The 17,746-nt window shown below is 40.4% G+C and overlaps 2 protein-coding genes across 2 annotated transcripts in view; one reads left to right on the top strand and one right to left on the bottom strand.

The window, feature by feature from the left end:
- Lrrc39 (leucine rich repeat containing 39) overlaps nt 1–3,977 on the top strand; it is an 18,710-nt gene extending 14,733 nt beyond the window's left edge. Inside the window, exons 6-9 of the mRNA XM_021158155.3 lie at nt 66–211; nt 921–1,073; nt 2,352–2,488; nt 3,890–3,977. Coding sequence (XP_021013814.1) covers nt 66–211; nt 921–1,073; nt 2,352–2,488; nt 3,890–3,945 — 492 coding nt within the window. The 3' untranslated portion in view covers nt 3,946–3,977. The remainder of the gene's footprint in view (nt 1–65; nt 212–920; nt 1,074–2,351; nt 2,489–3,889) is intronic.
- Nucleotides 3,763–17,746, bottom strand: Trmt13 (tRNA methyltransferase 13). Its single transcript, XM_021158154.3, has 11 exons — nt 17,510–17,746; nt 15,327–15,373; nt 15,083–15,149; nt 13,101–13,163; nt 12,601–12,670; nt 12,357–12,463; nt 11,343–11,510; nt 8,642–8,714; nt 8,082–8,156; nt 5,161–5,590; nt 3,763–4,279 (listed from the first exon to the last, which is right to left on the bottom strand). The coding sequence occupies exons 1-11, from the start codon at nt 17,654–17,656 to the stop codon at nt 4,081–4,083; spliced, it is 1,446 nt and encodes a 481-aa protein (XP_021013813.1). The 5' UTR covers nt 17,657–17,746; the 3' UTR covers nt 3,763–4,080.

The raw sequence follows: 17,746 nt of genomic DNA, 5'->3' as shown, positions 1-17,746 counted from the left end.
GTGTGTCTTCTAGTAATTTACATAACACTATGGGTGATTACTTAAAATCCTTACTTCGTCCTTAGCTCAGCAAACTGTTAAAACTCACTCACCTTGACCTGAGTATGAACCAGTTCACTACGATCCCTCTTGCTGTGTTGGACATGCCTGCCCTCGAGTGGCTGGATATGGGAAGCAACAGCCTGCAAGAGCTTCCTGACTCACTAGACAGGTAAGACTTTCTGCTACTGATCATCCAAAGCCACCTATGAAAAATAAGAAGCCATACGCCAGACAACTAGGAGCCCAGGAATAATCACAACAGACCCAACTAGTTTGAAATCCATTCTTTCAATAGCCTGTTTTCATTATTATGTAGGAGGATCGGGGAGGGGAAAACCGCTTTCAAAACATTAACAAGAACACACTGCAGTAACAACGTGCACCTGGTAGTGTGTGTCAGGCCCTTCTCTTATGCAAGAACATAAGAACAAGGACAAGGACAAGGGAAGGATGCAGAGATGTTTGTTACGTATGCCCAAGTCTCAGCAAGTGGCGTTAGTTGGATTTGAACCCAGGGATTCCGGCCTCAGTCCAATATTGTCATGCCCAGAATAGGAATATTACTACTTTCTGAACTTTCAGATTCATATTAGGTGACATTTACAGCTGTTCATTTAGGAAACTATGAAAAAGCATGACATGCAAATGTTGGTTTCATTTCTGCCGACAGATAAAAGCTAATCTTTAGTGAATTCCTTGATGTAATTTCCCTGGCAATAAGGTAATAAAAAAAGAATGGAGTTTGCTAAGTCAATAAATGAATTTTACTGAACGTTAAATAATAAATAAGTGAATAGATTAATTTAGTTACCTAAAAATTAAATGTTACAAATGATGAGTACAGCTTTTCATATCCTATTCATATTCTAATTTTCCAGAATGCAAAGCTTGCATACACTGTGGCTGCAGAGGAATGAAATAACATGCCTGCCAGAGACAATCAGAAATATGAAAAACTTGGGGACTCTTGTTCTCAGCAACAACAAACTACAAGATATTCCGAGCTGCATGGAAGAAATGACGAATCTGAGGTAAATGGGTGTTAGAGCACAGCCATACTTTCTCCAGAGAGCAAAATGGAGTAAACCAGACTCCGACCAATACATTTGGGTAGTGATTTACATGACTCTGTGTGTGTGTGTGTGTGTCTGTTTGTGTGTGTGTTTAAAACTTACTTTTGTGTATGGATGTCTTGTCTGTGTACTACTTCTGTGTCTGATGTCCACGGAGGGCATAAGATAGCATTAGATCTCCTGGAACTAGACGCAGAGGCTTGGGTTGCCGTGTGGGTTCTGGGATTAGAACCTGGGTCCTGTAGAAAAGCAGCAAGTGTGCTCTTAACTATTGAGCTATTTCTTCAGCTCAAAAAGAAATAATTAAACATATTTTCCAATGTTGGAATTTAATAATTTCATGAATGTGATTCATTTAACACGAATCTAGCTTATTCAAGAATTCTTGAAACTAAAACAGTACTGGGATTTATGAATTTAAAAAAATGTCTTTTGAGCCGGGTGTGGTGGCGCACGCCTTTAATCCCAGCACTCGGGAGGCAGAGGCAGGCGGATTTCTGAGTTCGAGGCCAGCCTGGTCTACAAAGTGAGCTCCAGGACAGCCAGGGCTATACAGAGAAACCCTGTCTCGAAAAACCAAAAAAAAAAAAAAAAAAAAAAAAAATGTCTTTTGTTGGTGACAATATTATAATACCTCTCTTTTTTACTGCTAATAAACATCCTTTGCAAAACAAAAACCAAAAAAGAATAGAATAGTTATCATTTCCTTTCTTTATAACTACATATAGGCACAGGTAATTTATATAGCCTATAGAAAGCAGACTTTATTGGGGCTACTTAGTAGAACTCCGATAAAATTCTCTCTAAAATGTAATTTTCTTGATGGAGTGAAGCAATGGACACCTGAACTTAAAACTTCCACAACCAAAGTCATTCATGCACTGACTTACCTAGCGACTTTTAGCTTTGTACTTGGTGACAGCACAGATCTATAACAATACATAAAAACTGTATTTGTAGCATTAACTATACACTTATAACTTGCTCACATGTTATGAGCTAATTGTGTCTTTTTAGGCTTTTTTGGTGGGAAGATACTGTTTCTTCTAGCACAGAAACTTACAGATTTTTGGATTTATTAGATCCCAGCAAGATAATCTGTTATCAAAAATAGTTAAAAATTACTATTAAAAAGTAGTAATTCAATATGCTGTCATTTGATCTTTCTCCAGGGAGATATATGTACATGCACTTCTATGGCACCTATAAAAACACTGTTTTCTGGTGAACTGTTAGGTTTGTCAACTTTCGAGACAACCCATTAAGACTGGAGGTGATGCTTCCTCCCAGTGACAACACAGATGGAGAGGAAGAACAGGAGTTATTTGGGCTGCAGTTTATGCACGCATATATACAAGAGTCCCGGAGAACAGGTATGAGGTTTGAACAACCAGATGAAATATTTTTGAAGAAAATGTGTACACAATTAAGTGCTATCTTGTCATCCTTTTATGGGTTCCTCATCCTATGTTATTGTTTCTATCAAACGGTGGCCATTCTGGCCAACACTGAATGAAGGGAAAAGGAATTTTGATTCTGTTTATAATTTTGATAAGTACTAGGGGAGAAGCTGTAATATCAGCATTTCAAATGGAATGAAGGAAATCTTTCTTCAGCCAAGCACTTGCCGCACAACCAAGTGAAGTGACACGTTCTTCTGCTTGTTTCTCTCTGTAAATACACTTCTCCAGGGCTGGGACTCACACCGTGGCAAGCACCCAGTCCCTGAGATACAGCTATGCCCTCAGTGCAGATTTTAACTAACTTGTTTTGTGTGTATGTCTGTGCGGCAGCATGTGCATGAAGAGCTAATGCAGATCTGACGTGGGCCGCGTGTCAGATCCCCTGGAACTGCAGTTACAGACAGTTTAGCTGCCATGTGGGTTCTGTGGAAAAGCTCATCTTCCTGTGGATACGCTCCTAAATACTGAGCCATCTCTCCAGGCCCCCAACTCCATTTGATTCTTAAAGAATCATTACTTTTGGGGGCTGGAGAGATGGCTCAGTGGTTAAGAGCACTGACTGATCTTCCAGAGGTCCTGAGTTCAATCCCAGCAACCACATGGTGGCTCACAACCATTTGTAACAGGATCCGATGTCCTCTTCTGATGTCTCTGAAGAGAGCAACAGTGTACTCACATTAAATAAATAAATGTTAAAAATAAAAGAATTATTACTTTTGTCTCCCAAGTGGTAGACATGCCAGATTGAGCATGAACAGATCTTCCTCATTATCCCGTTTTTCTATAATCTACAGGTAATAATTAAAAAGTAATTTTTTCTGGGGTGAAAAATACTGAGAACATGGACTTTATTCAACACTTAGAATTAAAGGCGTGCGCCACCACGCCCGGCTGCCAATTCTTAAATTTCTAAATTTGTCTGTGTTCAAGAAGATAATTACAATTATTCTTTCTAGACCTGTATTGAAAAAAAAAAAAAAAAGCCTCACCCGGGCAGTGGTGGCGCATGCCTTTAATCCCAGCACTTGGGAGGTGGAGGCAGGCAGATTTCTGAGTTCAAGGCCAACCTGGTCTACAGAGTGAGTTCCAGGACAGCTAGGGCTACACAGAAAAACCCTGTCCCAAAAAAAAGAAAGAAAGAAAAAAAGAAAAAGAGAGAAAAAAAAGCCTCACACTCAGATTGATCCTTGCTATAAATTTATACTGTTTATTATAACTGGAGCTCAAAAATGAAAACAATCAAATAAAGCCTTTACCAGATTAATACACAGAGTTCACACTATAATTATATACTGGTGTTATATCTTTCAGAAGACCAAGTCAACTGTCTGACTCAAATGCCAAGCTCCATACATTCTGATGGATAAAGTAATTGAAAGAGCCTTGCTGAAAAGGAATACTTTGACTACTTGGTGAATATTTTTGTGAATATCGAAATATAATTTTAAAATAATTTAAATTTTTTTGTTTGTGGAAGACAAATGTCACGTTCATGTTTCCTTTCATTGATGATTTTTTTCCTGCAATGACGGATGAGCTGGTATGGCAGTTAATAATACGTTTTCCAGAGACACCAATGGGTCCGTATAGTACTGCAAGGCAGGACTGAAGCCTTTCTGCTGTAAATACTGGAGTCTACCTTGGTCAATCAGCAGTTTGCAAAGATGTCCTATTTTCTTCTTTTCTTCAACAGTAAGAATCCTACATTGAATAAGCACACAAAAATTTTAAAGTTTGGTAAAAGTTCATACCAGGTTTGGCCACTGTCATTTACGAAACTCCTAACTAGCCAACAGCACGTACAAGGCACTATGTCTGATGCTTCTAAGATGCCTTTTCTTCTTTTTAAGATTTATTTATTTATATGAGTACACTGTAGCTGTCTTCAGACGCACCAGAAGAGGGCGTCAGATCCCATTACAGATGGCTGTGAGCCACCATGTGGTTGCTGGGAATTGAACTCAGGACCTCTGGATGAGCAGTCGGTGCTCTTGACCACTGAGCCATCTCTCCAGCCCCATCTAAGACTTTTCTTTATGATCACAATTAAAATATGTTTTAGTTTATTCTAAAATTAGAATGTAAGCTATATTTTCTAAATTTTTGATAAGTCATCTAAGGAAAAAAAAAAAAGAATCCCTCTCGTTCAGTTTCACTTTCTATACTTGATCTCAGCCAAAAGACTAAGAAACAACCATTCCGTTTTATTCGCTATGGTGTCTCCTGGCCAAGGTCAATCAGTGTGAAAATATTCAATGGAAAATTCTGAAAATGAACCATTGGTAGTGGCATTCTGAGTAGCATGGTGAATCATGGGCCACCCACTCCTTCCTATCCGGGGAATGAACCTGTGCCTCACACATGAGCATCCCTAGCATAGCCACACTGTGGTACCCACTTGCTAGACATTGTGCAGCCATCTTGACTACTAGACGGACAGAGTAGGTAAGTGCAATGCTAGTGTGTGGGGTTCTGTTTTATCTACGGTTCTAGGCATCTGTGCAGTCTCACCCACAGGAGGACTAGTTTATGGTGATAAAGTATCTCCCTGTAGCATGGTGTTTGTAGCTGTCGTCACTTACCCAGGCAAACTGTCAGTGTTGCCATCTGTGAGTCTGTCTCCTCCATCATCATGCTCTTCATTCTCATCCCTTTGAGCATCTTTTCTCTCTGGAGTAACATCCGAGCCTTCCAAAGATGTCCTCATCCCACACGTTGCCCAACTACTCATTCTCTGGAAATAGTAGAACTCCACCGCCCCAAGTCCAAGAGCCTTGAAATACTCTTTGCCCACATAATGTCTCCAGTCACACCTGTGGTGACAACAGAGCGCAATCACAATGCCAGCCACCGGGGTCCATGTCTCTGGGGCATCTTTTTCACTTCCTTCCTTGGTCAAAGTGTTACTTTCTTTTTCTGTTTTATCATTCTTTATGCGTTTGGCTAAAGGTTCTTCATCCTTTTCCTCAAAACTGGCAGCGTAGGTTTCAACCAAACATCGTAATGCAAGATCTGCAAACACAATCATGTGCCCCCACCAAACTGCATCATCTTTAAAGTTCAGTAAGCAGTATGGCCAATGCAAAACATTCTTAACACACAAACCAGCAAAAATCTACTTAGCTATATCCTGTAACAATTCTATCAGATATTATATATTTTCTCAAATTTTCCATCTTAATTTTTCTAGTGATTTGCCCAATAAAATTATTTTAAATAAAATTAAAGCAAGCTTAAGTCTTATGATTTGAAATTTTTCTGTCCAACTATTTGCATTGTCTTGCATTTCTCCTATTCTAGCTACAGTGAAGAAACCCCAAAGACAGAAATGAGGGAAGGTAATTTCACTTAGATACTGACCCAGGCTGGAGAGGGTAGTTGTTTGGTTTGTTTCTATTTTGTTTTGAGATAGGTTCTGTATAGCTGATGCGGATCTCAAATTCCTGATCCTCTGCTTGCATCTCCTGGTGTGCTGGGGTTGCAGATGTGTGCCAGCACATCTGTCTAAGATGCTAATCTTGAAATGTAGGCTGGTCACAACAAATTGTGATGAATTGAAAAGTTGAGAAAGGGAGATTCCAATGTGGAAAACAGGCTGAATAGCTTTCCTGCACATCAGCATTTGTTCAGCAAGTATTTGCTAACATACTTGCCTTGCATGCACAACACACGGAGGATGCAAGCACTACAACTGCCATACTAGGGGATGAAGAGATGGTGGATGGTTAAAAGCTCTTGCTGCTCTTGCAGAACAGCCAGGTTTGGTTCCCAGCACACACAGGGTGGCTTAAAACTGCTCAGGGGTTCTAATTCCAGGGGATCCAGCACCCACTTCTGGCCTCTGTGAGCACTGGATATGCATGCATTGCACTTCCATGCATGCAGATAAACACCCACACACATAAAATAAAAATAAATATATATATTAAAAACAAAATAGGGCTTCCAAACCTCCAGACAGTATAGCTGGCAATAATGGAAAGATTGCAAATATATGCCGTAAAACTTCTATTTTCTCTGATTAGATTGTCATATCATACCTAATTACCTACAAACAAATGTAGTTCTACAATTTCTTACCCCATGATATACAATGGATATAACTTACCTGATTTTTTAATCATGTAAGTTTTAATCACGCCAACAAGCATTATTGGTAACTATTATTTGATAAAATGATAGCTGATTTGGTGATTTCATGGTCTGTCTGTGTCTCTGTCATTTTTTTTCTTCTCTGTCATGAGAGAGTCATGGACCTTATGTTGCCCAGACTGTGGATGGACTCAAGTGTGAATGATTTAGCTCAGCTGATCCTCCTGCTTCAGCTTCCTAAGCATCTGGGAGTCTGAGTTTATGTCACTTCACCCAGGTCTATTAACTATTATTTTCTAACAAAATACATTTTCTGTTTAATTTACATTTGACTTAAACATAATTTTTTTTTTTTTTTTTTTTTTTTTTTGGTTTTTTTCGAGACAGGGTTTCTCTGTATAGTCCTGGCTGTCCTGGAACTCACTTTGTAGACCAGGCTGGCCTCGAACTCAGAAATCAGCCTGCCTCTGCCTCCCAAGTGCTGGGATTAAAGGCGTGCGCCACCACGCCCGGCTCAAACATAATTTTAAGAAGTGAGAATAATCAGAAAAATATTAGAAGGATTAAGTTATTTCGGAAACAAAGAGAATATTAGCAAGCTCAAGCTCTTTCATAGTGACCTTATGACCTTCTTCTTAGAAGGCATAAGGAAGCAGCAAGCTGGTGGCCAAGATCATTCAAATATTCACTGAGTCCCTCTAATATTGCATTATATTAGCTTATACTTCATTCTTGGAAAAAACTCCCAGCACAGTGTGGTGATTAGACATATAAGCAGATAATTAAAAAGACAAGCAAAAGCTATGTGGAGTATGTCCTGACGACACTAAGGGGGTAAAGCTGAGCTGAGGGATGAGCAGACACTGGGCCAGTTCTTCGAATGGGTGACAGTGCAATTCTAGGAATGGCTGGAGCAATATGGCATTTAGGAAAATAAACACGGTCCACACTAATCAACAGTAAACCCAGAGGCAGAGTGACTGAGTTTCAAGGGGAAGGAAGCTAGTCATGGATGGGCCTGAATATTGATACTTCAAGCACAGGGAGCCAAAAATGATGGAAGAAATGGAAGGCAGGGTAACTGATAAGGTGGAAGTACTAAGATAGAAGGATGCTGACACTCGCAAAGAGAAGGTAACTTTAGCAGAGTGAAAGGGACCCACACAGTGCACACAGAGGTGAGAGCGTATTGGATATAACTCTCACTGTAGAGTTAAGGTTTTGAGAGGCATGGGTTAGATGGGAAGAGCCCCAAGTGTGTGCTTCCTTCTCACCTCAGGGTGAAACTGGTTTACTTTAACAGGCTTCTATGTAAGTTCAATGAGAGCACAGACAGCCCCGGGTGGTGGGGCCATGCAGGCTACAGCTCCCTGTGTAAGCGCAGAGGTTACTGTGTGCCCTGCAGCCTTACCTGTTGCCACCCCACACAGATGCTTCCCAATTCCCACCACGGGCAGTCTTCCTTCTCTTAGCACAGGAACCCTGTCTGAGAGGAAAGGAGGTAATACGTTAGTTTGTTTAGGATACAAAGTATTAATGTATCCTTCCAAAAGTAGGGTTTCTACAATCTTTGAATTTTAGGGATGAAAGCTAAGAAAACAAGCAATTCTACAGACTCCAATATGCAGCCTAAGATGTCTGTGTTTAGGGATCACACAGAAAATATTCAGCTAAACAAACAAATCTCCCCTTTCTCATTATGTAAGAGTTGCTGGCCTGGAATTCACTATGTAGTCTGGGTGATCCTCCTGCCTCAGCTTCCCAAGTGCTGGAATTACAAGAGTACATACGATACCTGGCTTCAGTTAAGTGACAGAAAATACAGAGATTTATAGACAAATGCTTGGTTGCTTCTCAAGACTAGATTAGTGTTAGTTCTTCCTGAAGTACAGGTCTGCGAGGACGATCTAAGCAGCCCCCAGAGTCTGACATGTTTGCTGTTGTAGAGCAATGGAAAGTTACACAACTTACTCAAACACAAGTGCTGGATATCAATTTGAAGTCTCTCAAACACTGAGTCCTTTTTTCTGTGTTTACCATCTACCTGTAGAAATAGAACGTTACTGAATCAGCACTCTTAGTGTTAAAAAAGCTTTATGAAAATGTTTCTATTTGTTTTCAAAATTCAGAGCAAATACACTTAATTTTTACAGTTCAAGGGAGAATGAATAAAAAAGCAAAGTTTTAGTATTTTGGATGAAAACTCAAAAATAACACTACCATCGTATTAGACCAGAAATTGTATTATTACTAATTATACTACACCTTACGTCTTTTAACCATAATTCCCAGCCCATTCACAAAGGCCTCAAGGTCCACAGATGTTAAGCGAGTATGGTTACTTGTCACCGCTGGTTCTCCCGTGGCTCACTCTTCTCACTCTCTTTAAACACAACCGTTTTAACCATTATCTGCACGTGCCTGTGAATACAGGCCCAGACTCTCTAACAATCATCAGAGGCACTAAGCCCTTTTCCACCACCCCATTTGTTTTTCTTCTTGGCAGTGCTAGAGATTGAAGCCAGGACCTTATATATACCATGCAAGCACCTGACCACAAAGCTACAGCCACAGCCACAGCCACAGCCCCAGCCCCAGCCACAGCCCCAGCCACAGCCACAGCCACAGCAACAGCCCCAGCCACAGCCACAGCAACAGCCACAGCCACAGCCCCATCTTAAAAGTTTCTGTTTTCTTTTATGTCCTATGAAGTCAGAAACCACCCCAGATTGATGCTCTCTTAAAGCAGCATGTCTTATGACTTCCAACATTTGAACTTTCTCATTCTCTTCTATATTCCACTGAATGACCCTCACTCTCCAGGACATTTCTTACTTGTATTATTGAAGAAAGATTTTCACATTTTCCTTTTTTAGATTTATTTATTTATTTATTATATGTAAGTATACTGTAGCTGTCTGACAGACATACCAGAAGAGGGCATCAGATCTCATTACGGATGGTTGTGAGCTACCATGTGGTAGCTGGAAATTGAACTCAGAACTCAGGACCTTCGGAAGAGCAGTCAGTGCTCTTAACCACTGAGCCATCACTACTCCAGCTCCCCCCACCGTCACTCTTTTTTTTAGATTTTCACATTTTCAATCTTCCTAAATTTAGTCTAAATCTCTTTTGAAATAGTTTTACAGTATTGCTAGGATAGCTTCTAAAAAGCATTTTTTTTTTTTTTGCGGGCGAGCCTCTGTGTGTGTGTGTGTGTGTGTGTGTGTGTGTGTGCCATCTGTGTGCAGTGTCTGAGGAGGTCAGAAGATGGGTATTGGATCTCCTAGAGCTAGAACTGTAGGAAGTTGTGAGCTACCTAATATTGGTGCTGTGAACCAAACTATGATGTTTTGGAAGAGCAGGAAGCACTCAAACCACTCAGCCATGTCTCTAGCTCCACAAAAAATATAAAAATCATTTTTTAAAAACTTTCCTCCATGACAACTCTGGAAGACCGAGGTCAGCTGTCCATCTGCAGGTTCCTGCAGCCCTGGGTACTGTCTACCGGCACAGCACTCAGGAAACCAAAATCCTCTACAGAAGCTGCTGTGAAGCAAGACCCACATCTCCCACAGTGTCTCTAACACCGCAGAGCCAAGCCAGAGCCAACAGCAGGAGGCCTTTCTAGACCAGCTCTCCTTCCAGGTTCACACTGACACATTCTACCTCAGGCCACAGACTTCCATCACACAGAAACCTCTTGCGTTTGTATGGAAGCTTCAGCTGTCAGTAAAAGGCTGTTGGCTTATGAGCTCGGGCAGGAAACAGGGAGGTGCACGTCCTGGGATAGAGACAATTCTGAGTCTAGAGATAGGCAAGGGAAGGGGATTTGCCTAGGAACTCTGGATGCGGCAGTTGCATAAACCTGAGGAGAGGTAACTAACCTTGTAGCATGATTTAGACAAGTTTAAATGGGTTAAATAAGTTACAAACTAGTCAGAGAACAGAGCCAAAGCTATTGGCTTAGGCATTTATCTCAGGAACTGGGCACAGGAGGAAAAGCCGGCACTACCATTGAAACATCCTTTGTTATTTCAGGCTTTGGTTCCACTGTTCTTATTTCCCAAAATGCTTCTGACATCCTATCTAGCAAATGCTAATTGATCTTTCAGGATCTATCACAGGCACCACCTTTTCTGCTCGGTCATTCTCTATTGCCTCCCTGTAATAAAATCTAGCGTGCCACATTCTGCAGAACTTCCTCCCCACTTCAACACTTTCCTTACATCCTTAATCGAGCCCTCTTTTCTAAGCACATGTAAGAGCACAGCTGCCTTACCAGTATCTATCTGTACATACAGTGTGCTTATCACACTGTCCAAGACAATGCTCAAGTACTTAATGAAGAAAGAGTCTGTTAGCAGTGGCAAATACAAGGTTAAATGTGGCTGGGGCTTAATTTCTAGCCGAAGAAGCTTGGTTCTGTTCACAGATTTTCTTGTTTCTGCAAACAATTTTATAAATTCAGATTATGGACTATCAATAAATCTGAAAAACTTACCTTCAGTTTAACAATACAATTAGAATCAAACAAATAATAATAGCAAAAATTACAATCAAATATATAAAAAACAAATTCATTTTAAGAGACATGCTCCTATCGTTTTCTTTTTTTCCTACCGAAGAAAAATGTGTTTGATTATTAAGATGTTACAATGGATTTACTTACCTTGAATCGTGTGCTCACTTTTTCTACCAGGATGAAGTGAACATTTTCAGCATCTTTTAAGGCAATATCAACCCAGTGAGATAATTTCCCCTTTCCTGCTCCAAATTCAACAAAGCATCTTCTCGGACCAAGTAACTTTAACTTTTCAATGTTTCCTAAAATAGAAGCCTGCAGATTCCATAGGGTTATTTTATAAACCAGAGCAGAGGAATGCAACTCAACAGGAAAACAGCAAGGTAATCTCTACACAAGGCAGAGGGTTTACTGATAATTTCTGAATGGCTAAGAAACTTTTCCCCCTTTGCTTGCTTTAAGATAATACTCTGCACTCAGGGTTATAGCCATGCCCAAATTTTTATTTTATGTTCACATATAATTTTGAACAAAAGTATTTTGTTCACTAACAGAAACTAAATAATTATACTCAGAACCAAATGTTAGCTTTTTTTTTTTTTTTACATTGTTTTTGTTAGGATAAATTTTCTCTCTGTAACCCACGCTGTCCTAGAACTCACTCCATAGACCAGGAGAGCTCAAACTCAGATCTGCTTGCTCTGTCTACCGAGTGCTGCATTAAAGGCATGTGACACCACACCTAACGCACCTAACGAGAATGTTAGCTTTTTTTTTTGTTTTTGTTTTTTTGTTTTTTTTTTTTTTTTTCGGGACAGGGTTTCTCTGTGTAGCCCTGGCTGTCCTGGAACTCACTCTGTAGACCAGGCTGGCCTCGAACTCAGAAATCCGCCTGCCTCTGCCTCCCAAGTACTGGGATTAAAGGCGTGCGCCACCACGCCCGGCGAATTTTAGCTTTTTAAAAATTACTTTTATTTATTGTTGAGCATACACACTTATGTATGCATGTAGAAGTCAGAGGCCACTTTGTAAAACTCAGATGTCTGAACTCGGGTCCTCAGGCTTGGCAGCAAGTGCCTTTATCTGATGAGCCATCTCATCAGCCTGGAATGTTAGCACTACACATATGAAGAAACGTTTAGTGATTGTGTCTAAACATACCTGCTGTTTCAGGTGTTTGACTGCACAATCGCCATTCCTTGGGTCATTAAGGGCATCATGCAATGCTGGATGGGACATGATGTGATCTTCATGTGTAGAATTCAAGCCTTTGTCCAAAAGAAACATGAGAGACAGCTTAAGCAGCAAAACATGAACTGAGCCTCTGAACCCCAGAACGGAAGGGAGCTCATGAACCACCTAGTGCTTCTCACATAATTAAACCTGCAACTTTAGGCAGACTCACCTTCACTTGCTTTTCTCAATTTCTTAATTAAGTTCTCCAACTGCTCTTCAGATAGAGAAGAAAATGGAACCTATATACAAATACAAGAATAAAACTAAATAATGTAGTCACACCATGTGTAAAGTACTACGGCAGCGACTGCGTAAAGCTTAACAGCTGGGCAGATGCCTTGGCAGATTAGGAGCTTCTTCCTGGCAAAGCTTTGCTGCTAGGCCCCTTCCGAACTGCCCAACTGTGAATGCACTCCTCCATCTCTGCCCCGATACTGTAGCTCTCACTGCTGCCTCAGGGTCTGGGCTCAGAGACCTCACAACAGAGTCATTGCAGTTGCAGTTATGGGACACAAGCTTGCCTGGAACTAATCATCACTAACAATGTACTTCTGTAGGAAAATACATCCTAAAGTCAAAACCACACATCGTTCTAAACAAGCTGGAGCACGACCTGCACAGGAAACTTATACACACCACTTGGAGTTAAGTATTAAATAATGCACTTACTAATTGCTCAGGAATCTCTGTTTCATCCTTTAATCCTGCATTTATATCTTGAATAAAGAAATCCTGACAAAACCAAAACCATAACATAGTATTAATATGATGCTGAAAACAATTAGGCTGAAGAACTGCTCCCTTCTCTCACCCTCCCACACCATCACCCTCTGCACACTCACTCACCACCGAATATGACTTCCCAGCCTCAACCATAGTGACTGGGCTGCTGCCTGGCCTCTTTTGTTGGTGGATGGCTGAGTCTGGTCCATGGGGACCGCTCACAGTTAGGCCTCTGGGCGCAGTCTTATTTCTCTTTACTAAAGGAGCTAAGTACTGAAGGTGTGGGTGAGAGGTTACTGTTTTTCTTGTATATTAACGTAATGTTACAAATCCATGATTTTCCTTTGATATAGGAGCTTACACTGGAGCTCAACTGGTAGCCAAGGCTTGCCTGAAATTTTTTATGCTGTCCAAGCTTGCCCTGAATTTTGGGTAATCCTCTAGCTTAAGCCTCCCAGGAGCCAAGATTACAGGTATGTGCCACCAAAGACAGCCAACATACTTTTAGCTCATAGCATCTGGGGCAGTGGTTCTCAACTGAGAGGCATCTGAAAATGTGGAAGGGTATCTGTCGCAAAATGACTAAGAAGAGGGCCGGGCAGAAGTGCAAGCCTTTGATCCTGGAACTCAGGAGGCAAGAGGCTGAAGCAGGTTGGTCTCTGTGAGTTTGAGGCTAACCTGCACTACAGAGCGAGTTCCAGGACACCTAAGGCTGCTATAAAGAGAAACCTACCTCAAAAAACCAACCAAACAAAAAACCCAAACACACAAATAAACCCCCCCACCAATAAAAAAGCCCCAATACATCTTGAGATACATACTGTAAAATGGTCCATATTCATGAAGCAAATGATCACACTTATCAATTTGTATAAAATTATTGTATTTTATTCCCAAACATAAATCTGGATTTTTGGGCTGGAAAGATGGCTCAGTGGTTAAGAGCACTGATTGCTCTTCTAGAGGTCCTGAGTTTAATTCCCAGCAACCACATGGTGACTCAAAACCATCTGGGATGGTTTTGCCCATCTGGAATGAGATCTGATGCTCTCTTCTGGTGTGCACGAAGACAGTGTACTCATATATAGTCATATACATAAAATGAATCAATCTTTAAAAAAAAATAAATCTAGCCGAGCAGTAGTGGCGCACGCCTTTAGTTCTAGCACTTGGGAGGCAGAGGCAGGCAGATTTCTGAGTTCGAGGCCAGCCTGCTCTATAGAGTGAGTTCCAGGATAGCCAAGGCTATACAGAGAAACCCTATCTCGAAAAACCAAAAATAAATAAATAAATAAATAAATAAATCTCTGTAAATGTTTAGCTCTTGCTTAGCTGGACACTGTGTAAGACTATGTGACCTGGTGCTAGCTCACATTCACTGTCTCTACACTGAGTCTGACTCTCAAAGACGCCCATTACTTACTCTTTACAACCTTATTCTAAATTCTTATCTCTGATCTGAAGTCTCTTGCTGCACCATCACCCTTCTCTGTCCTGCTATGACGATGGGTGTGTTGGCATATCATATACCTATCGTCGTAGCATTTGGAAAGCAAAGCATAAGAAACATTTGAGCTGTGTTGAAGACCAGCATAAGTATTGCAGCACAGTACCCTATCTCAAAAGCAAACAAACAAAAATAAAACATGAAATAATTATTCTGGGCTGGTCAAGGTGGCACCCACCAGTAGTCTTAGTACTAGAGAAGCTAAGGGAAGACAGCCTCAAGCTTGGGGTTAGCCTGGGCTACACAGTGTAACCTGCCTCCTATCTAACCAAGCCAACAGATAAAACACAAGTACAGAAAAGAAAAGAGGGAAGAAAAGTACAGCTATTAAGTGAGTACAGTACATTTGCCAAATTCAATCTGCATCTTATAATACTAAGTATTTATATACAGATATCACACAGGCATTTCAAATACTTACAGGCTTAGGCTTCTCTCTTGAATTACATTTTTTCAAATGTTTTGCTAGTTGGTCTTCATATACTGTGCTAAATTTAAAGAGAAAATTTAAGAGTTAGAAAAATCTTAAATGAACCTTGTGAAACTTAACTGTTTCTAGTACATCACACAAACAAACAAACAAACACACACACACACACACACAAGACAAATGCACTCACGCACCCCAAATGACAAAAACCCACTTATTTGACCTTATACTTAACTGTTTTGGATCTAAAGGACACAAGATTCTTTTCCGAGTATTTTCTTCCTAATAAATTAAAACGGATACATTTATTTAAATGTCAAGTTTATTACATTCAGATGTTAGATACACCCACAGTGTATTTCTATTCCTAAAATAAGGTAAGAAAACTTTAAAAGGATACAGTGAAAAATAAGCAAGATTAGGTCATGCCGCATAGTAAGAGTCTTCGTTGTAGCTCGCTTCTGTATGAATGAACAAGTACTGTTTTGGCTTGCTAATGTAATTTTGCATCAGAGATAACACCTCCTAAAAATGGGTACAGTTATTGTATGCACCATTAAGAAAAGATGTTAACCATGTACTTTGGATTAACTAATAACAATATTCATCATGTACAAAAATGATCTTTTGAAATAAATATCTACTGGGTATAAGTGGCTAAACTGAGCTGACTAAATACTCATTACTTGCATACTTACTCGTTTTGAAAAATGTTGCCCATTTAAATTGACTTTAAAATGCGTATTTATCTAAAGGTGTTCAAATATGGGGAAATGCTGGGCGTGGTGGAGCATGCTTTGATTATCAGCTCTCCAGAGGAAAGGCAGACAGAGCCAAAGGCCAGCCAGGGTGACCCTCAGACCCTCTCTCAGAATAGAGTACAGGAGAAAATACGCCAGGAACAACGAGGCACGGCTTTAACAATTTAGAATGGGTCATTTTCACTAGCTTTGCAACTTTTCTAAATGCTAGTTACAGTCTTTTCGTTTTATGCATTTAATTATAGGCACTGGGAGAAAAGCAAGGAAAACAGTTTTGGCAGGTCTGCTCCACAGACTCTTATCAACCCAGATGCAACAGGATGGCCCAATTATTAAATCCAGAGGCCAGTGGTTAGGTGTGATTCTCAGCTCTTTCTGTTAGCTGCTGACTCTATAACCCTGACTGCTTCATGTAAATAATAGTATAGACTTTCTATATTAAGTATAGACTTACTATATTATTAAGTAGAATAATAGTATGACTTGCTTCCTAAGGTTTGTGAAAATTGAATTTTTAAAAGCAAAATAATGTTTAGTGCTAGCCCTACAGCCAAAGCTGACCAAGTATTTACTCTTAAGTTTTCTCAATTATTTATTTCAATTTATTTCAGAATGTTCATGAAGATACGCACATTGAATTTTAGAGAAAGTTAAGGAATTTTCAGTATTAAAAAAAAAACAACATTATTTCATGTATAGAGTTTTAAATTAAATTCCAGTGTGATTCTCTGATGGAGACCAGCTAGTTGGGAGGCTAAGGCAGGAGAATTCCTGGGATCAGATGTTCAAGACCAATATGAGCAACTCAGCAAAATCACCGTCTCAAAAACAGAAAATTGTCTTTCAAGGGAAATAGTACTCATATTCTAACTTTCAAAGCGTAATCACAGAACACACACACACAAGCATTTTTAAAATCTATAGTTTGAGTTTAGAAACAGTGTATAGCAGGCTAGTAAGATGTTTTCTTTTTTTGGTGTAGAGGGTGATGAGGCTTCCTGTGACTTGTAGATTAGTAATTTGCCTGTTCTTTATCCATTAGAAGCCACTAATACTTTTGCACTTACAACCAAAATGTCTTATGACATTATGTCTGTTGAGGGACAAAAAAAAAACAAACCAAAAAAAACAAAAACAAAAACAAAAAACCAAAACCAAAAAAACTTTGCTTTCAACTTTGAAGTTTGTTATTTTACGTTCATTTTTTTCCTTCTCCGTCCCAGAATAATAATTACAAGTTCATAAGGTGTTTTCCTGGAGAGTTAAGTCTAAATAAACAAACAAAAATTGTTTCTAGGTTTCTTCCCCATGCATTCACAAGTGGTTATCGTTCAAAAACAATAACTATAATTAATTAGACCCCAGTTAGTAAAACCTAGTGATCTTTTTCTAGCGCTCCTTTATAAAAATAATCACTTCCCCTGAGGATGGGGGACTAGCGGAAGGAAGGATGAGTGTAAGGGTCTCTGAGACAGCACAGACGGAGCTTTTAGTACAAGAAAGCAATGCTCCTGGAGGCTCGTCGTGGCTCCGAGCGGTGGGCAGAACTGCATTTACTTAAATCCATGGGACGGAAGCAGGAATCTGTCAAAGTTGCGAGGCTGGGATCCTGCACCCACAGACCCGCGACTCCCAGGAAGGGAGGGCGATAGCGGACCTCGGCGGAGCCAGCGTGTTCGCCACAGAATCTTTTCCCCGCCGCCGCCACCATCCTGCAGAAGCGCTTCTTCTTTTCTACGAAGTAGTTGCATCTGCCATCTGCTGGAAACCCGATCGCGGGCGAAGTCGCCGCCGGAGCCTCCATAACGCTGGGTCCTTTTGAAAGCCTGGCTCAGCCCAAAGTTGTCAGTTCCCTTTGGTTCCACTTCCCTTAACAAACGTGGCCGCCTGAGGG

Source organism: Mus caroli, unplaced genomic scaffold (genome assembly GCF_978045245.1).
Source record: "Mus caroli unplaced genomic scaffold, Mus_caroli_1 scaffold_3, whole genome shotgun sequence".
Taxonomy (NCBI): Eukaryota; Metazoa; Chordata; class Mammalia; order Rodentia; family Muridae; genus Mus; species Mus caroli.
The sequence above is the reverse complement of the archived record's forward strand: the minus strand, read 5'-3'. Positions and strand labels throughout refer to the sequence as shown.